The 21,912-nt window shown below is 38.2% G+C and overlaps 1 protein-coding gene across 12 annotated transcripts in view; it reads left to right on the forward strand.

Moving 5' to 3' along the window:
- LOC122559522 (ataxin-7-like protein 1) overlaps positions 1-21,912 on the forward strand; it is a 244,320-nt gene that overhangs the window by 191,012 nt on the left and 31,396 nt on the right. For all 12 annotated transcript variants that reach the window (XM_043709110.1, XM_043709111.1, XM_043709114.1 and 9 more), the window contains 3 exons: positions 695-987; positions 18,909-18,991; positions 19,298-19,554. In XM_043709110.1, coding sequence (XP_043565045.1) covers positions 695-987; positions 18,909-18,991; positions 19,298-19,554 — 633 coding nt within the window. The remainder of the gene's footprint in view (positions 1-694; positions 988-18,908; positions 18,992-19,297; positions 19,555-21,912) is intronic.

The following is a 21,912-nucleotide window of genomic DNA, read 5'->3' on the forward strand; positions in this document are numbered from 1 at the left end:
AGTGGCCTAACCAATGTCCTGTACAGCTGCAACATGACCTCCCAACTCCTGTACTCAGTCCTCTGACCAATAAAGGAAAGCATACCAAATGCCTTCTTCACTATCCTATCTACCTGCGATTCCACTTTCAAGGAGCTATGAACCTGCACTCCAAGGTATCTTTGTTCAGCAACACTCCCTAGGACCTTACCATTAAGTGTATAAGTCCTGCTAAGATTTGCTTTCCCAACATGCAGCACCTTGCATTTATCTGAATTAAATTCCATCTGCCACTTCTCAGCCCATTGGCCCATCTGGTCCAGATCCTGTTGTAATCTGAGGTAACCCTCTTCGCTGTTTTGGTGTTGGTTGTAATCTAGTTATTAAACTGGTCTCTAAGTTCAGTTAGGAAAGACTTAACAACTAATGTTCAGTTGCTTCTCAATTTTTTCATTGTTTATTGTGATGAGAGAATATCTTATTCCCCATTCTTTGCTTTCCTAAACCTCTTGATGCATCCATTACATCCACAAACTATCATAATGTGTGATTGTATCATTTGATTAAAAAAATTGAATGCAGCTGTAGTACAGAAATATTGCACAATATCTGGAGCCTGGTTTGTTCATCTCCAAATCATGTTTGTGCTGGTGAAAGGGTGACCACCGGGAAGTAGCATTGACCAATTCTAACAAATGGGACTTTTTATTTGCAGTGTTCCTGTCCCAGTAGTCAGCCTTGAGAAGATCCCTAACCTGGTGAAAGCAGATGGTACCAATGTTAAAATGAGCTCAACCACCACTACCACCACCTCCACCTCCTCTGGTTCTTCATCCTCCACATCTTCTGCAACTTTGGTTAAGTCTGCTTTGACAGCAACAAATTCAAAGCCTGTGCCACCTTCACCTGAGAAGATTCTAAATGGGAAAGCAATAGTACCTCCTGTGATAGACAAGAAACATCAAAATGGCACTAAAAGCAGTAATAAGTCTCAAAAAAGACTTTCTGGTGAGTATTTTCATTCGCTTTCTTCTGTCATACAGTTAACTACTTGTCATTGTTCATATTGTTCATTGAGAAAGAAATTGACAAGAGCAAGACAGTAATACCTATGAGATGTTAGGTGGATTCTTGCTTGTTGATACTATATTCAAGTTAAAGTTATGATATAAAGCAAAACAAAATCATTGAGTTGTAATATAATGTTTATATATTTAATCATCTAGGTTTTCTAGGGAGGGGAATGGTTAAGACTAAAAAAAATGTTTTCAGGTAGTTAGTACAATTTAAAACTATTTCATTTTATCAAGATCAGAATTGTCAAATAGGATTGAATATTTTGGTATCTGAGAATGTAGGGTTTATACAACAGGCCCTCTTGTCCACAAGCTAGGGCCAGAACAAACTAATAGAGATTCTGCTATGATATGTATCCAAGGTGCGCCTCTGAAATATGCTTGTGTCTGCATGTGTGGTGAAGACACGATTGGTTCAGCTACGCTGCTTACCATAGGCAAACATTGTCAAAATTGCCTAGATCCAGATATAAAGACTGGTTACTTATGTCCGGTACTGTAGCTTTCCTGTTACCCATAGAATCACAGAATGCCTACAGTGCAGATAGAGGCCATTTGGTCCATCAGTGTCTGCACTGACCCTCCAAAGAACATATCGCACCCTCACGCTATCTCCATAACCTCGCATTTACCATGGCTAACCCACCCAGCCTGGACAACCCTGGCCACTATGTGGCAATTTAGCATGGCCAATCCATCTAACCTGCACATCTTTGGACTGCGGGAGAAAACCAGACTGCCTGGAGGAAACCCACACAAGTAAGAGGAAAACATGCAAACTGCATACAGTCATCCAAAGCTGGAATCAAACCTGTGTCCCTGTCACTGTGAGGCAACAGTGCTAACCAATGAGCCACCGTGCCACCCATGGTCTATAGGTGAGCAAGGATAATTATTCTTAGCAAAGGAAATTGTAGAAATTAGACAAGCTAACCAGAGACAAGCATGGGAATTCCAAGAGGCCTGGTTTTCATGTGAAATTAGCCAAGGGTGTAGGGCACGTTATTTATAAATATTCATGTGACCCAAAACTTTGAAATGCAGTAAGCAGGAGGACAGAAGCTGTCTTAGGTGGACGTAGACAGATTGGTAAAATGGGCAGACCAGTTTTAAATGAAATTTAGTGCCAAAACACCTGAAGGGATTCATTTTGATATAATCAATGAGAAGAAACAATATAAAACCTATTAAATTGTTAAGGAGTGTCTGGGAGCAGAGGGAGCTAGGGCTTTACTTAACACAAACTTCAAAGGTGGCATATGAAGTTGACAATGCTGATTTGAAAAAAAAATTGATTTTTAAGTAGATGAAAAGAATACGAAACCAAGGAAGTTCTAATAAAATGCTTAACAAATCACTAGCTTGGTCTCAATGATGACAAGTCAAAAGAGATTCACTAGTCTGATTCTTGGGATAAAGGAGTTCGCTTATCAAGAACAACTAAACAGGTTTTGCCTTTATTCAAGACTCTGACTTGACAATGTAGATGTTGAATAGAAATTTCCACTTGAGACTGGAGAACATGGTAACAAGCTAAGAGGTCACTGAGATGTGAAGTAATTTCTTCCCACAAAGAATAGAGAATGCTTGGAATTTTGTACCCCAGAAAGTTGCTGAAACTAGATCACGAAGTACTCAAAAAGGACGTGGATAGATTTTTGAAATGCTGGAGAGTTGAGAACTATGATAAGCTGTTATGAGAGAAAGTTGAGGCTTGGAGAAGATGAGCCTTGACCTTGTTGAATGCGGGACAGATGTGTGGGGCCATATACCTACTCCTATTCCTATTTGTGATGCTCTTATTTGTCTTCCTGTTCACTTGATGTACTTGCATAATAACATTTAATGGTTTATGCATCAGAACACCTAGATCATTTTTCACCTTAGATCTCTGCAGTCTCTCTCCACTTAACGTAACATGCTGCTTTTCCATTCTTCTTGCCGAAGGCTGTGCCAAAGTAGACAAGTTCAGATTTCCCACATTATCCTCTAACAGCCCAATTTCTGCTATTTACTTAACCTGTGCGGTTGTTGGTTTGCTCGCCAAGCTGGTGAGTTGTCATGCAAACATTTCATCACCATGCTAGGTAACATCAACAGTGCGACTTCTGTGAAACGTTGTTGTTTTACTCTGTTTGATATTTATGTGATCCAGTCTGTTAAGATGGATGGTGTCATTTCCAGTTTTCCACTGCAGTGGTTCGTATATGGGTTCTGTTTCTATGTGCTTGTTGATGGCATTCCGGGTTGAAAACCATGCCTCTTGGAATTCCCGTGCATGTCTCTGGTTAGCTTATCCTAAGATGGTTGTGTTGTCCCAGTCAAATTTATGGCCCTTCTTGTCTGCATGTATTGAGATGAGGGAGAGTTGCCTCATTGCTGCTAGTTGGTGTTAACCTGTCTGTGTCCTTTTACAGACTTTTCATAAATTTTCACAGTTACTTTCTTATCTATCTTTGCGTTGTCAGCCAACATACCACCATACCTTTGGTCCCTTCTAAAGTCATTAATCTTTACAAATAGCAATTTTCACAATCTTTCATCAATGACAAATACAACTGAACTCAACAGTGAATAAAATCTGAGACTCGAAGATTCACATTCTGACAATCGGTATTTTTAATTCCCATTTTATCGCTACCTCCTGCTTGTTTGAATCTCTCTAATTCTCCAATCTCAAAACAGTGAAGTACAAAGAAGAGAAAAACAGTTCTTACATATGGCTATCCACAAAATTATCTTTCAATAGCCTCACTCAAGATGCATTGTAATAAGCCAAGATACTGATCTGAAGACATTGTTTGAAAATTACTAAAAATCTTGTGAGAATTGTTAATTAATTTGCTCCTATTACCAAAGCATCAGTGCAGAAACAGGCCATTTATTGTGTCATACAAGTCTTTTTCAGAGTTACCCAAGTTAACATATCATCATTAGTTCTAACTTAACTACAATTCATTCATGTTTATATCTTCTATTTTAAAATTCAATCAGGCTCAGAAAATTGCTGTATAAAGCTTGAGCTGCTTCATAAAACTTGTATAGATACAGTATTCATTTCCAGTAAATCTTAATGACTTTCTAATTTCAAGAATTGTCTCATCAGCTAAATTCATTCCAAGAAGATTCATGTAGCACAGTATGTGAGAGCAGCCAAGCATAATTCTTAAAGCAACATGATCTGTGTTTGATCCTCCAGTTAGTTCCTGATTTCTGTCTTATTATTTTAGGAAAATGCTGCTTGCCGTCTCGGAGAATAGAACTGACCTTCAGGTGATTCCTGTTGTCTGGATATTGATGATGCAATCTTAGCAATTTTTGATCCCCTACATTTCCTATTGGGGTGGCACGGTGGCTCAGTAGTTAGCACTGCTGCGTCACAGCGCCAGGGACCCAGGTTCAATTCTAGCCTCAGTCGATTGTCTGTGTGGAGTTTGCACATTCTCCCTGTGTCTGCGTGGGTTTCCTCCGGGTGCTCCGTTTTCCTCCCACAATCCAAAGATGTACAGGTTAGATGATTGGCCAAAGTGTTCAGAGATGTGTAGGATAGGTGCATTAGTCAGGGGTAAATATAGGATAATAGGGTCAGGAGTGGGTCTGGATGGGTTGCTCCTCAGAGGGTCGGTTGGGCTGAAGGGCCTGTTTTCACACTGTAGAAATTCGAATGCTACTTTATTGCTATTGGTGTGCTTAGGAAGCCAGGGATAGGGAGGAAAAGAAAAGTTATGAGACAGTTATGGCAGAAAACTTATTTCATGCAGTAAATACTTCTAAAATTTGTTATTAATGCAAGCATATGTGAATTTTCCAAAGATAAATTGAACCCACATGCTTAAACTTATGCCCAAATTTAAAGGATCTCCTCATAAAGTTGCAATCGTGTACATCATTAAATATTAGGAAACTCTTCTGCATTCAATCCCATTTACTCATCTATAAATGGCCGCTCAGTGAATCTCACTCCCCTTTCCCACCTCTTCAAAACCTGCAGTTGGTTCTGAATCTGAAGTGCCACCAACATCTTTTGATAACCTGCAGCCATCTGTAGTGACTCCGAACACAATACAAAACTAATTTGATTTGTATCTTTCCTTGAACGTCACAGTTCTTCACTCTTCCAGCTGCAGGGACATAATACAGTGCATTATGCATAATGCATATCTCGTGTTGTTTCTCATGGTTGTCAATAATGTTCACTTCTGTACAGTCATGCATTCTTTGCAGTGCAACCTCCAAACACCCAAGGTATGCAAAAGGCTTGAGATCATTATTTTAACAATTTCATTTTTTACTTAAAACATTTGTATGAATGGCTTATTTTGATCTGTAAATTCAAGACAGATTGTTACATTGGATAGTAATGAATATGAATAACAGGTGTCTTTTGATGCTTGTTTATTTGATCAGAGTCTTGTTCACAGCTGTTTTGTTAATGTCCTCACCGTTAATTTCCCTCATCTATTTGAATCCAGAGAACTGTTTTCCATCCCTGCTAACTGTTATCAGTCCTTATGGTCACTAAGTAAATCTGGTCTTTAAAATGTTTTAATGCTGAAAGGTACTTTGTCATTAAGCTCCAATTTAGTTATTGATATGAAATCAAATTCTAAAGTTTGTTACTCTGGATATCTGTAAAAACAAAATACCTTGTTTTTGAGGAAGTATGCAATTCAACTTTTCCAAGAATGACAGCATGCTAGTCTAAGATTCAATTGAGAATGTGTCAGAACTGCTTTGGAAAGTCCCAAAATTAAAACTGATAAAGAATAATTTTCACAATGTATAACAAAAAGCAGTGATCTTCTACAGCACTGGTTTGGTGGTCTTCCTTTACATCTAATCATGATACATAGAGTTTAAAATTCACCTTCAATTGAGTTCCACTGCAAGGATAAATGTTCAATGGGCAATTGCCTATTGAATTGAAACTTCAGGAAAACAATCATGACAATTATATATTATGATGTTTTGATGCCAGCCAATTATTCAGACTTCCAACAGTTTGGAGAATGTATAAATGCCAGCATTAATATTAATGTAGTATAAACACACATTGCAAAAACACTCAATTGATACATTTATAGGATACTAAGCTGAGCACCCTTTTCCTGTGCTCAATGCCAAAATTGCAAAATAAAGCTTGAACTGCTTCACAAAATATGGATACATGCAGTATTCATTTGCAGTAAAACTTAATGATTTTAAGAATTCTTGACAGCATTTACCAAAAAGCACACTGTTTTAGCTGAGAAGTGTTACAGTCTTGTTTTTCTTTTTTGATACTTGAGTAAGAGGACTTAAGGCTTGTAGCTTAAATTTTAAAATTTACTCTTGTTCCCAAGGTTTTTGAGCCCTGATGTAGGGCTTCTCATTATTTTCAGTGTTCGGAGAGTTTATGCAAATTACAAGCAGTAGGCCTTTCGAATCCTTGAACCTGTTGTACCACTGGTTAAGATTAGGACTTAATTCCACGTTCCTTCTATTGCAGACAACCTTTGAGTTTGTCTAGCCCAGATAACTGCTGACTCACTTGTGGGTGAAGCATGAGATAATTTGTGAATTTGAGATGTCTGAAATCCTTTTCATGTCTAGATAGCTACTTTCTAAAAATTGGTAGCGAGAAAAGTTTGGTTTGATTGTTCAAAGTCAGGAGTCGCACAAGTTTGCTAACCTCGCACCAGATATTTGAATACACATCAAACCTATCTGAACTTGTAAATTTTCAGAGAAATAATTTGTTCACTGTGAAATTTCTTAAAGTGTACAGAACAGTACTGACTGATGGATTTTTGATAATGAATTAAATAAAGTGCTGTCAAAGTGTTTTTCTTTTCAGAAATGATTTGGAGGTGCCAGTATTGGACTGGTGTGTACAAAGTTAAAAATCACACAGCATGAGGTTATAATCCAACAAGTTTATGTGGAAGCACTAGCTTTCCGAGTTACCTGATGAAGGAGCAGCACTCCGAAAGCAAGTGCTTCCAAATAAACCTGTTGGATTATAACTTGTTGTTGTGTGATTTTTAACTTTTTTCAGAAAGACATTTAAAACTGCAAGAAACTTAAAAGTAAGTTGGCTACATATTTTGACAGCAGGTAGTTTACTGGCCCCTGTTCGATGCCGTACTGAAAAATATTGTCCATGAAGCTCTTAATAATCACTGAATATTACCATAACTTCCACTTCATGAAATAACATGAAGTTGCCGTAACAGTTGGTACGGCTTGCTTAATTTGAAAAGTTTGGGGTTCTCTAGCTGTTTGTATTTCTGTGGTGTGAGGGGAGTACACTTTATTTTCAGTGTCATTCTATCAGCTTCCTCAACAACTTTGCCCAGTCCCCTGTAACCATGCAATTTTTTCTTTAAATATTTATCTGAATGGTGTGTCTCCATCAGACCTGCAAACAGTGCATTCCAGATTCTAACAACACGTTGCATAAAACTAATTTTCCTGTTTCACCATTTCTTCTATTGCCAGTTACCTTAAATTAATATTATTTGAATCATGAACCTTCTGTCTTGGGAGCAGTTTTCTCTTTTTAGTCTGTCGAGACCTCTCTCGTTTTGGCTCACTCTATCAAATCTTCTCTTAATCTTGCTGAGGAGAACAGTTCTTTAATCTAATCACTTTAATCCTTCATCACTGGAATAACCCATATCAGTCTTTACTGAATCTTCTCTGATGCCTTCCTTCCTAAAATGTGGCATCCAAAACTGGACATGATACTCAAGTTGAGGTCAAACTAATGATTTATTAAGGTTCTTCATGACTTCCTTGCTTTACTACTCAATCCCTCGTTCTGCTAGTAACGTGACATTTGTGTTCCTCTGCAAACTCGTGCTATAGAAAATCGTGCTATGGAAAACCGCTGTAGAAAATTGCTATACCTGTTCAGTAAAAAGTTCACATTATCCAAACAACATCCACAGTTTGTCAATTGCGTTATAGCCAATTTGTGCTGATGAAATGCGTGGTATACCAGAATGACCTGTATTAACTGCTCTGTCATCCTGACCTGCCATCTTTGATGATTTATACACATGTATTCGAAGGCATTTGCATCTCACTGTTCTGCCAAAATTAATTTTTTCGTTCTTCTCTATCAAATTTCAGCTGCCATGTTTGCCCATTCCTCTTGTCTAAGTTTGTTTTCTTGAAGTTTAATTTCTACCTTTCTCATAGTTCACAATACTGTACTTCCTAAGTTTTGTGTTATCTGCAATATTTGAATTTGTGGCCTGCTCTCAAGCTTCTTTATTAATTTAGATAAAGAAAAATAGTGGTCCTCATACCAAACCCAATGTATACCTTCCTTGCGTCTGAAAAGTAATCGTTCTTCGGTCCTGTTTGATTAGATTAGATTAGATTACTTACAGTGTGGAAACATATCTTTGTTTTAAGCCATGCGTGCAGTCCTCTGAGGAACATGGAAGTGTATAACCTCTGTGTTTCTGGGTGATCTGTGCCCAGCCATATGAAAAATAAAGAATGAAGTCTTAAAGAACCAGACAGAATGTGAGTGCTTATTGACCAATCACGGAACAGAACCCCCCCCCCCCCCCCGTCCACTGGGGTCCAGTGGTGCTATGACTCGGACTCAATACGGACAGATTATGGGGAAGTGGTGTAAGTGCCTTGACTCCTCCGTGATTGAGTGTAGAGGAATCAGCCAGCCAGGCGTGAGTATTTTGTCCATTTGGTTTACCCCTCAGTCCCGCCTCAGGCGACTGACTGTGTGGAGTTTGCACATTCTCCCCGTGTCTGCGTGGGTTTCCTCCGGGTGCTCTGGTTTCCTCCCACAGTCCAAAGATGTGCAGGTCAGGTGAATTGGCCATGCTAAATTGCCAGTAGTGATAGGTAAAGGGTAAATGTAGGGGTATGGGTGGGTTGCGCTTTGGCGGGGCGGTGTGGACTTGTTTGCTGTCACTTAGCCAACTTTGCATCCTTGCTGTTCCTACCCTCCTTATTCCATGGGTTTTAACTTACAAATTTGTTATGAAGCACTTCATATGTCTTTTGAATTTTACATACTTTACATCAACCACATTATCCTCCTTTTATCAACCAATCAAAAGCTCAATCAAATTAATTAAACATGATTTCTCCTTAACAAATTTCTTTCCTTAATTCACATTTGTTAATTTTGTCCAAAATAATGATTTTTATAAGTGTTCTCACAATTGAAGTTAAACTGATGGTCTTTTGTGATTGGGCTTCTTCTTATAGCCCTTTATGAATAAGGGTGCAACTTTTGTGGTTGTAGGTTTGTCTGCTGCCATCCCTATACCTAAAGATGACAGGAAGGTTTTGCAATTTCCACGTAATACCTCCCTCGAATATCCTCAGATACAGGTGACATCTTATGTCGAGGTGGAGCCAACCTATCCAATACCATTTTTTAAAACATCAGTTTGTTACCTATCTAGTGTTGCAACTGCCTGTCTTTCACTATGACTTTGGCAGTCTTTTATTCCTTGGTAAAGACAGGTGCAAAGTACTTATAAAAGCAGAAGGCAAATAAATATGTAAATCCCCATTTTCCTTCCAAATCAGCCCCATTCCTCCTCTTTACCAACCTTTATACCTTTAGAAGACTTTAGGGTTCCCATTATGTTAGCTGCCAATCTCTTATACTCTTTCTTTGCTTTTCTTGTTTCTTTTCAATATTCAGGCTGCTTCTCAACATTATTATCCAATTGATATCTGTCATATGCATCCCTTTTTTCCCCCCTTTATCTTAATCTTCTCTGTTATCCAGTGAGTTCTGGTTTTGGTTCCCCAACCTAGATATACTCTCTTTAAAGGGAAATTGTTGTTCTTTGTTTGCTGCCAATCTATAATTGTAGTTTGTGGAGGTGATAGTGTAGTGGTATTGTCACTGGACTAGTAATCCACAGACTTGCATACCACCCTGAGGACTTGGGTTTGAATCCCAAGATGGTGAAATTTGAATTCAGTAAAACAAAATCTGGAATTATAATCGTGCTTGTGAAATCATTGTACGTTGTTGTGAAATACTAACTGGTTCAGTAACCTCGTTTAGGAAGGAAAACTGCCAACCTTATCTGGTCTGTTAAATCAGCTACAGATTTCACACCCACAGCAACATGATTTGATTTTTAACTGCACATGCAAGCCACTCAATTCAAGGGCAAAAATACTGGCCCAACCAGGGATACCCAGTGAAGAAACTTAAAAAAAAACCCAAGTCAAATCTGTTCTCATTCTATTCAGATTAGCCTTCCAATAATTAATGATTTTTACTTTGATTGCTCCTTGCCCTTTTCCATAGCTAATTTCAACTTTATGATACTATCACTATCCTTAACTGTTCTTCTAACACTTAACAAAAAAAACAAAGAACCGCAGATGCTGGAAATCTGAAACAAAAACAGAAATTGTTGGAAAATCTCAGTATATCTGGCAGCATCTTTGGAGAGAAGTCAGAGTTAACTTTTCAGGTCCCCGACCCTTCAGAATTTCAGAACCAGTACTGAAGAAGCGTCACTAGACCCGAAAAGTTAACGTTGATTTCTCTCTGAAGATGCTGCCAGACCTGCTGAGATTTTCCAGCAATGTCTGTTTTTGCGCCTTCTAACACTTGATCAACTTGACCTCATTACCCAGAATCGGATTCACAATGCCAGAAACCTACTGATGGAGAACATATTTCTAAAACACAGTCAGGAATGTTTCCCCCCTCTGCTGTCTGCACTATTACTATCTCAGAGTGTATAGTATAATTAAAGCCTTACATTATTGCTACTCTGTATTTCTTGCACCTCTCTGTGATTTCCTTGCAAATTTGTTCCTCTGTACATTTCCTCTGGTTGATGGCCAATGGAATATATCCAGTGGTATGATGATATCTTGATTGTTTCTCAGCTCAAACCAAATAGATTCTGTCCTTGACCATTTTAGGACAGTACATTATTCAGTTACATAATTTTTTTGATTCAGAAGGTTACCATTGGACAGATGAACAGAAATCACTCAACCGCAAGTGTTTCAATTGATTTATTAAAATAATGTGGGAGAGTGCATTTATGCACTTTAGCAGAAATGTAGAAGCAAAGATTATTTCCTAATGGTCTTAGGCTTCAGATTTCCAAAGCCTGAAGAGATTTGAGCGTTCTAGTTCAGGATTCTCTTTAAGGTAACATGCAGGTTCACTTGGCAGTTAGGAAGACAAATGTAATATTTATTTCAAATGGGCTAAAATAAAAGAGCAGAGATTGTACTGTTGATGCTGTTTAAAAGCTCTGGTCAAGCTCCATTTGGAATATGGTGAGCAATTTGGACCCCATATCTAAGGAGGGATGTGCTGGAAGGGGGTGCAAGGGAGGCATGTAAGAATGATCCTGGGGTGAAGATCTTCTCATGTAGAGTGGTTGAGGACTCTGGGTTTGTACTGGATGGAGTTTAGAGGGATGAAGGGAAATCTGATTGGAACTTAGAATACTGAGAGGCATTGATAGGGTGGATGTGGAAATAATATTTCCACTAGTAGTAGAGACTAGGATCTGAGGGCACAGCATTAGAGTGAAGGGATAACCTTGTAGAATTTAGATCAGAGAGAATTTCTTTGGCCAGAGAGTGGTGAATCTGTGGAACTCATTGCTGCAGAAAGCTATGGAGGCTAAGCCATTGAGTATCTTTAAGACAGAGATAAATAAATAGCTTCTTGATTAGGAACAGGATCAATGGTTATGGGGAGAACACAGGAGAATGGGGTTGAGAATATTTTTTGTAAAAGAGACTCAAATTGCCACGGTTAGTCTGGGCTGGTCTTCTAATTGGTACGGTATGGCTGCACGCACTCCTATTTGCCTTCACTTTGCAACTTCCATTCTATAAATAAAATTGCTGCCAGTGTATTAACTTTTGACAATTTGTGAACTTGTTTGTTGGCCTAATGATTGCTAATTTATGATCAGTCAGAACCCACAATTGACAATGAGGCACTGAGCACCACTGCGCTTCTGTGTTTTTTTTTTCTTCTCCAGTTGACCAAGCCTCCTTTCCAACTGTAGTCTGACCCATAGGTGCCTGATGTCCTTTCCTAATTCTTGGATTTGGATTGGAAGAGAAGTACATTGCCTGAAACATATTAAATGCCTGTTGTAGTATAACACGTGGTTTGTTTACCTCAACACATTTGTCATTTTGTGACTGTGTTGTTAAAATTGCTGCTAAGATAAATGTGCATTTGGTATCACTGACTGACTGCTCAGTATTTTGTTTCATAAAGTTAACCACTTCAAGGTTTTCTGACAAGAACTTCAATCATATTTGTTAAAAGCTGCTGTTAGAATACTGGAAGAAATGGCAAGGTCCATGACATGGCCTGAACCAATCAACAGGTCAAAATGTGAGAAAGTTAAAGTAAATGCATAGTGTAGCAAAGAGCTTCAGGTTGCCCTCATAGTAAAATAGCTCACAGGCCTGAATCAGCTGGATGGATGTTCAAAACATATGTAAGAATTAATGTCAAGCCTTTTGGTCATTTTCTATGATGTAACATATATTATGCAAAGATGAAAAATGGTACTAACTTAGTTGTGTAAGGACTGTCCCCTTTACATTTAGTCTGTAGGTGGTTCATATTGTTGACATTCAGTAAGTGTATTTATTCAACAGTATATTTTCCAATATGGCATCATTGTATCAATCTTTTATTAATTAGTGAAAACTTATGAGTATTTTGGGAGATTTCAGCCATTGGCAGTAAATTGAAATTATATTTTGTTGCAAGTCTTTTTTTTAAAAAAACGACACTACTTTAAAATATGGAGCAGCCGCTTTTGGACTGGGGTGGACAAAGTTGTATGTTTTTTTAACTTTAAAATAGACTAACTGGCATTCTAAAGCAAAATACTGTGATTGCCGGAAAGATGAAACAAAGACAGAAAGTACTGAAAATATTTGTAGGTCAGACAACATCTGCGGAAAAGGGAACAAAATGAATGTTTCTGGCTATTGACCTTTCATCAAAATTCCAGTTCTAAAGTAAGTATGTTGACCTCAAACACGATCTCAGTTTCTCTTTCTATTGGTGTTCCCTGATTTACTGATTATTTCCAGCATTATCTATTTTTATAATAGCAATTCCACACTTTAAGTTGAAGGAAAATCTGAATGTTGCATCTGGCACAGCTGGATAAAGTAGTACTGTTTGAGGCAGGTGTATCTGAATGCAAATCTGTCGTTGTACAGACACTTCCTGCTTAGAGTAGTTGAAGGGTAATGGATAAAAATGAAAGCTAATTTCTTCCTCTCACCTCACATATCCTCACCTGGACATACGCGCACACAGACACACACGTATATGGACATCCACACAGCATATATATATAAATGCACACTTACAAGCACATGCGCGCGCGCGCACGCACACACACACACACACACACACACACACACACACAAATACTAAGACACACATATGCAAACGCATGCACACACTAGTATATATGCACGCATATGTACATACACACACATACATTAAGGTTATATTGAAGTAGATGCCAAACCTTATTATGATTAACTAATTCAGCACAGATTGGCTGGAGACTGCTAGACCTCACTGACTTCTATAGCTTAGCTCCAGACTGTGAATTTATTTCAAAGCCTAAATAAATCTTATTCCTCAGTCTGTCTCTCCCGGTTTTGTCAGACCTCTAGTACTGCTGATGGACCAACCATTAGAATGTGTGGCAAGTAGTCAACCATAACTTCCCAAATCCAGATGTATTCCACTTACTTCCTTATTTTCAGAAGACAAGTGTATTTTAGCTCCTTTTCCAGACCTCAAAACTCAAGAAGATTCGAAACATTGCATCTGGTTATAGATGAGGAACAAACCGGACTCATTGCAGTTGTAGCCTCTTGTTTGCTGAGTTTGTTTATCTGCTTAAACTGTTACTGCTGACTTCACTGGACAAATAGATATAATTTAAAATGAAGCCTGTTTCTGTTTGAAGGTCTGAGTGGCCATATGCAATTCAATATAATGTTGGACTCGCATCATGTCCCAGTATCGTTCCAGTAAATTAGGAAGATAGATTTGCTGATTAAAACCATTTAGACAAGTTGCAATTCAGTCATTACAGTGTCATGTGCTGTCTTGATGTAATTATTCATGGAAATTGTCTTCGTAGGTTTGATCTTTCAGGCAAATTAGTGGTGGCCCGTCATATATCTTGAATGCAGAACTGCTAGGAATCCCATTGCCTGCATTTATTGAAGAAAGTTTGTACTCTGAATCTACTTTGAAAGCAAGACAGCAGGGGAGATGATGATGAAAAATGTCCAAGTACCCTCTTTAAGGACATTGATAATTTTCTGTGATCTTAATCTGCTTGTCAGGTGTAGGTGGATAAGTATAAAGCAGGGCATTGAAATATTTTGTATTAGGTATTCTCTGATGTTTTGTGAATACTGACTCAGACCTCAACCAAACAGTGTTCAGTCTGAGACAGTTGGAAAACTGTCATTGATACTCTTTCAGCCACTTGAATTAAATTATATGTAAAAAAAATTCTGTTGTGGAATCCAAAGACATTTATGTGAAGCACCTCTGGAGCATATAGGACTTGAACCCAGGTCTTGTGGCTCAGAGACACTGCACCACAAGAGCTCTCAAGTCGAGGGTTTAAGTTTTTTAGTTGACCATAAATTGTCCAGGAAGTAGCTAATCAATCAAAATATCTGCAGCCAGCTAACAAAGGTAATAAGCACAAGGATATTCATTATTCATATATCAGGGAGATGCATTCTTTCTCTTTGAACACAATGAGATAAGCAGAAAATGTGGGATAGTAAGTTGCAGCATAATCAATGTGACATACTCTGAAATTAGTATTGATCATTATTTTAAATTCCTGTTTTTTGTGATCCATTGTTACATAATATTGATGGTCCATATATCATAGGCTATTGATTATAGAAGTGTTATTGTACTGGGGCTGCCATTTGGCCGATCATGCCTGCATCTGCTCTTCACATGAGAATGATTGCCTAATATCGACCTTCTGCTTTTTCTCCATACCCTTGCACAATGTTTCTATCCAAATAGTCAAACAGTATCCTCTTGGGTGGCTCAATTGAACCCTCCTTCACCACAGTTGCAGTCATTTCATTCCTTGCCCTGAATATTCACTGTGTGAAAAATATTGTTGTTCACCTCCTCACATTTACTACTTTTGTAAATCACTTTAAATTTGTGCCCCCTCATAGCTCTTCCTCTTCTTGTTCAAGTGTCTTATTTAAGCTTGCCTAAGATAATTTGCTTTAGTAGTTGGAACTCAGGCATCCTAAGCATGTGATGGCCAGCAGAATGGGTTTTGGATGATGCTGGTACTTGCCTTGATGCTGGTGCTGTTAGTTGCATCAAGGACACAGGTGCTAGTTCGCCTGTCCTCTCACCTGATGCAGAAAATCCATCTCAAACAATGTTGTTGATGCTTCTCAAGGGTCTCGAAGTGATGTCTCTCTTTGTAATCCAAATTTCAGAGCCAGCACAAAAGCAAAATATTGTGGTTTCTGGAAACCTGAAACAGAAACTTTTCTGACAAAATTTCCGCAAGACACTGTCATCTGGCTTAGAACCCTATTACTTGAGCAAATACTAGAGAACACCCTGGCACTGCAGTGTTCTGTAAATTTATTTCACTGACGAGAATCCACCTTGCATAGTTGCACAGATGTGGTTGATAATCTCCATACTTACCCTCTGGCCATGCAAGTGCTTGAATGAATCAAGAAAGCTCTGAATCATTATTCTTTAAAGCACATACCTTGACATCAAAAATTGAGGATTGATCAACTTGAACAAAGACAAGCCAATCCACTGATCGGCAGACTCTACTCTAAGCAAAATGTCAGGCTTCTCTCAGTACAAGTGTTTTGGTGTTTGAAACCAATGGTCATGACCTCAAGTGCCATTCAGAGACTTAAACAGATAATTTAGACTGATTAATTCAGTGCTTTATTTACAGAGTACTCCATTTTTGGGGGTGCCGATTTTTCAATGAGTTGTTAAACTGTGGCTTCTCTATCCTTGCAGATGTTTGTAAAAGATTCCAAGCTATAATTTGAAGCAGAGCAGGAGAGTAATCCCAAATATTCTGGTCAATACTCTCAACTCACCACTGAAACAAATTTTCTGGTCACAGCTGTTTGCAGATGATTGCAACTTGTGCTGTACTCAATGTCTGCATCATGTAGTGAATTCCAAATGTATTTAATTGGTTATAGTATATTTAGGCCCCAAAAAGATGCTCGGTCCATGGAAATTATTTTCTTTACCATTGTCACCTTAAATTCCTAATTACAATTATTCATACACTGTACCTCCCAGTAACCACTCTGGACTGAAGCTTGTGTAGGAAGCATTATGGTTTAAAAGGTGCTTCTATTCTTAGAAAAGTCTGGGGCCTATCACTTTTGCCTGTGATGTGTTTATGTATGGAAAGAGTAGCATAAGTTACTGACTGCATGAAACCTCTTCACATTATCATTACATGAGACTATGCTGCAACCTGACCTTGAAAGTTTGTTTGTAGTACAGGACTTTGGTTAGGCCACATTTGGAGTACTGTGTGCAGTTCTGGTCGCCTCACTTTAGGAAGGATGTGGAAGCTTTGGAGAGGGTGCAGAGAAGATTTACCAGGATGTTGCCTGGAATAGAGAATAGGTCGTACGAGGATAGGTTGAGAGTGCTAGGCCTTTTCTCATTGGAACGGCGAAGGATGAGGGGTGACTTGATAGAGGTTTATAAGATGATCAGAGGAATAGATAGAGTAGACAGTCAGAAACTTTTTCCCCCGGGTACAATAGAGTGTTACAAGGGGACATAAATTTAAGGTAAAGGGTGGAAGGTATAGGGGAGATGTCAGGGGTGGGTTCTTTACCCAGAGAACCCGCATGGAATGCGCTGCCTGTGGGAGTGGTAGAGTCAGAATCTTTGGTGACCTTTAAGCGGCAATTGGATAGGTACATGGATGGGTGCTTAAGCTAGGACAAATGTTCGGCACAACGTCGTGGGCCGAAGGGCCTGTTCTGTGCTGTATTGTTCTATGTTCTAACGATGAATGAGTATGAGAGAGATATGGAAGGACATCAGAAAGGTGGTAATGGGCAGTTTGGGGAAAACTTAACTATTCCCTTTAATACTTTTGCACAATGCATTCTGGCTTAGTGGTGTTCAAGATAGCATCTTCAAATACAGTCAAGAACTTGATCACTTAATTGGAGTCTTACACTTCAAATTTGACCTCTTCTATTGTGTGATGTCGTGGTTTATACACATAGATGCAAGCTTGAGAAGTCGGAAGCATAAAGCAAGTGACCATCTTGCAACCTATTTCTAGTATCATTTCACATGTAAGCATTATACACTAGGTGTTTGTGGTATGAAACTCTTTCAGGAAGTGAATATGGGGACAGTTACAATTCTGAGTTGCTGCTGCAGAGTTAATGTATACTGTAAACAATGTGGATTCAAAGATAAAATGAGGAGAAGGACATGCTTTGTGGCATATGGAAAGCACAAGTAATTCAGGCAATAGTATTTTAGTACTTTCTGTATCTGACATCTTTCATATTTTTTGGATTTTTTTTTACTTTTACCGTTTATAAGCGTAAACATACATATGTGTCTCTGAATGTGAAAGGACAATTTACAAGGCTGTTGGAAGAGCATTCAATATCTTGGTATTTATAAATAAAGGAATAGAGTACAAAAGCAAAGAAATTGTGCCAAACCTTTGTGAATCACTGGTTAGGCCTCAGATGGAGAGCTGTGCCCATTTCTGGACAATACACTTCAGGAAGAATTTCAAATTCCTGGAGGATTTTTGGAATACCAGGGTACAGGGACTTCTGGCATATTAAAACCCTGGGATTGTTCTTCAAACTGAGTTCAAGGAGAGAATTAATTCAAGTGTTTGAAATGATGAAGTGTTTTGATGGAGTAAATAAGGAGGGTCTATTTCTATTGGTAGGTAAGTCAATGACAAGAAGGCACAAATTCAAGAGAATTGAGTTTTTTATCCTTATACAGTTGTTATGATCTGAGCATATTAACTGATAAGTTGATTGAAGAAGATTCAATTGTAACATTCAAAAGGAAATTGAATACACACTTGGAAAAGGAAAATTATGCACAAGTCTGGATATGATTAGATAGGTCTTTGGAAGAGCTAGTGCAGACAGGGTGAGCTTCAATGTAGTGTGATTCTATGATGACATAAGCTTGAAATGCCCTGTTATAATAAACATCAGTTTATTGTTACAAATGCAGGTGGCCCGAGATCATTTTGGATCTTTGGTGACTGTTTTCAGTTTTTCATGCTTCAGTGTGCCTGCTTCATGCATGATGGATGTGATCATTGCTGTTGAACTGAGCTGTGGGAGGCGATATAATCCCTGGGCGTCAATGCGAACCTGCCTATGAGGAGTCCAGTTACACGGCACATCCGCATTAACACATTGTGGAAAGTGAATGAGCTTCGGCTATTGAATCAGCCCTCCTAGTCCATGACTACACAAAATCCAATCCATTAAAAATGTTGAATAAATACCATAAGCTATTTACACTTTGGAAGTGAACAGCTTGAGAATGTTTGCATTTTTGTAATGTATCTCTTTTCAGTCTTGAAGGCTCAGTAATGCTTTATATTAAGAAGGAAAATAAACTTGAACCCTGAGCATTTGGCATTGACTGGAATATTTTATATCTCTGATTTTGTGCATTTATAATCAATTTAGATGTAGGTATTGTAGAGAAAACACAATTTGTCTGGCTGTCATCAGTATACTGAATTCAATTTTTTCACAATTCAACAGAGAGGGAATTTGACCCCAACAGACACTGTGGTGTTATGGATCCTGAGACCAAGAAACCATGTACAAGGTCACTCACGTGTAAGGTATGTGTTTTGCCCAAAATGATTGGTTGATCTCTTTGGTTGATATTTACAATGGAATTTTGAAATGGATACAATTTTGCAATTTGTTATTGAACGTGTATGTGAATATCGTTGTTATATTCATGTAACTCAAATTTGAGTTTGAAATCATTGTTAATAAAGCAAAAACTACTTCACCTCAAAAATGTTTAAACATTTCAACAATGTGGTGGGGCACAATATTTACAACTAAGCTAATAGCTTCATATTTGTAAGTGTCATTTCAATTGTATCTGGAATGCCTTCTATTCGCTTGCTTTTGCGCAGACTCATTCACTTAATCATCGGAGAGCAGTACCAGGACGAAGGAAACAATTTGACATTCTTCTTGCTGAACATAAAGCACGCTCAAAGGAGAAAGAAACTGTAAAAGACAAGGAGCACCTTCAAGTGTCAAAGGATTCTCATCAGAGTCAGTCTATGCCTCCACAAGAGCAAGTTGCAGTATCTTTGACTAACCCTGGTTTGGAGCATAAAGTTACATCGCCAGCAAAATCAAGACTGCTGAATACTGCCCTTGCCAGGTGAATTACAACATGATTTCATTGTTTACACTTTTCAACATTGAACTAACTTAACGTCTCAACAATTTTCTACAGTGATTGTGAGTTTCATCCTGTATCGCACAGTGTGTGTGCGTGCATGCACACACTTCTGCTTTCAGTGGCATTTGCAAATTCAGATGTCACATGAGAATCCCAGAATAACATGCATGATTAAGGACAGTGATCTAATCAGGAAAGGGGAATCTCTATGACAAAGAACTCTCTTATGCTGCAGACAACATACGAATAAAAACTTGTTTCTGTATAATTTTTAAAGGATATATTGATTATAATTAAAAGTCTGTCTTATACAAAGAGTGTTTTGAGACATTTCCACAACAACATTTACAGAGATATTTACTTGTATACTCTATCAAAAACAATTGTCCAAAAGCTGCCATTGGTTGAAAACTGGACATGCATAGAATATGCCATGCATCAATTATATTTGATTTATGTGGACAATTTGACTTGGCGTTGCACGTGTTATCTGTTCCACTGCTTGCCGTCAGTCTGTTTCCAACCTTGAAGAGACCCTTGAACCCCACACAACCCGGATTGGTCTGAACAGCCCACTGCCCAAATGTAACCAATCCAACATCTGGTAAAATCCAAAATTCGGAATGTCCTCACTCTCAAGTAAACATTCAGTATGGTTTGGCCAGTTAAATACTTACTTTTAGTAACATGGTGAATATTTTATTTGGAACTAATTTTTCACAAATTATTATTATATATCAATCATTTTCATCAGTAACATCAAACATTTCTGAAAAATTATGTAACGATTTTGTGCCAGAATAATTTGTACCTGAATAAAATGCACATTGATTGGTTGATTCAGCATATTGTAGGTTCTCATCGTTAAATTCAGTAGCTTGTTGAGTGTAGCTTCTATGAATTCTATGCTGCTTTGAGAGCAATGTCATTCACGTGATATTCCTGTTGTGAGCTGTACATTTCCCTCATGCCTCCTCTTTCACTTCACTACTTGTACTTATGACAGAGAATTACAGTTCAGTGTTCTGTCTGTCTTAATGTATGTCTTCAGGAGATATTAAAACACATGCTGAAAAAGAGTTACTTCCTTTAACTTGTGTGAATATTGACTTCGGATATTATGCAAATTACAGGTAGAAATTATGGTTGACACTTTTCGCTGAGTAATAGTTTTTTTTGTGCAAGTCCAGTGGTGGAGTAGTTAGATACTGTTGTGGAGAAAGTGTGGAAAGATGATAATACTGGTATTGTTATTGAATTGATAATCCAGAGGGTTAGTCTAATGTTTTAGGAACTAGCAAGCCTCACAGTTTAAAGCACAGTTAGGGATGAACAACCAATGCTAGTCTTGTCAATGACCCACATCCCTCTGTATTGAGGAATCATTCATAGTGTGTAAACTTTTTCTATGTAACGTACCTTAAATGTTCATAAAGCAATATACAAAAACGGTTTACATTTTTCTTCAAATAACTTTTTTTTAAAATGGCCAAGTCACGTTCAGGCTATTCCACCTTAAACAATTGATGCCTGGCAGTTTTCATCTATTAATGATAATCTAATGTAGATTTTACTAATTAGATGGATAAATATTCGTTCTTAGCTCTACTGTCAAAAAGAGCTTACAAAAAGTTGGTACAGGTCAGCTCAGAAATGAAATGGATCAGTGTAGCACTGCTGTCTCACAGTGCCAGGGACCCAGATTTGATCCCACCCTTAGGAGACTGTGTGGAGTTTGCAAATTCTCCCTGTGTGTGTAGGTTTCCTCAACGTATTCCAGTTTCCTCCCACAGTGGCCATGCTAAATTGCCCACAGTGTCCAGAGATGTGTAGGTTAGGTGGATTAGCCATGGGAAATGCAGGGTTGCAGGGATAGGGTAGGAGTCTGGGCCTGGGTAGTATGCTCTTCAGAGGGTCACTGTGGATTTGAAGGACTGAATGGCCTACTTCCACACTAGGGATCCTATGAATAGTGCGCAAGAAGGTCACTTGTTAGGATGTTGCAGTATGTCTTAAAAGGGCAAGGATTTAGAAGCATTCAATTCAGACTGATTTATGGGTTGTGACAGATCTTAAATTGAGGAATGACGACACCTTAGTAAACAGTCTGTCTGTCGGTTAGTTTAACCTACAGTGTTTTAAAGATGAGACTTGCTGCCAATTTGTTCACTTCAGTGCCATCTCTGTTCTTTAATGTCTGATCTTTTAAACTCTTGCAGTAATGTTAATAAAAATCACAAATGAAGTAATGTGATTTTTCCAAAAACCTTAAAATAATTCAGACGCACTTCTTTGTTCGTTTGTGTTTTAATGGAGTTTATGTTGAATAGTATTATG

This window comes from Chiloscyllium plagiosum, chromosome 19, assembly GCF_004010195.1.
Source record: "Chiloscyllium plagiosum isolate BGI_BamShark_2017 chromosome 19, ASM401019v2, whole genome shotgun sequence".
NCBI lineage: Eukaryota > Metazoa > Chordata > Chondrichthyes > Orectolobiformes > Hemiscylliidae > Chiloscyllium > Chiloscyllium plagiosum.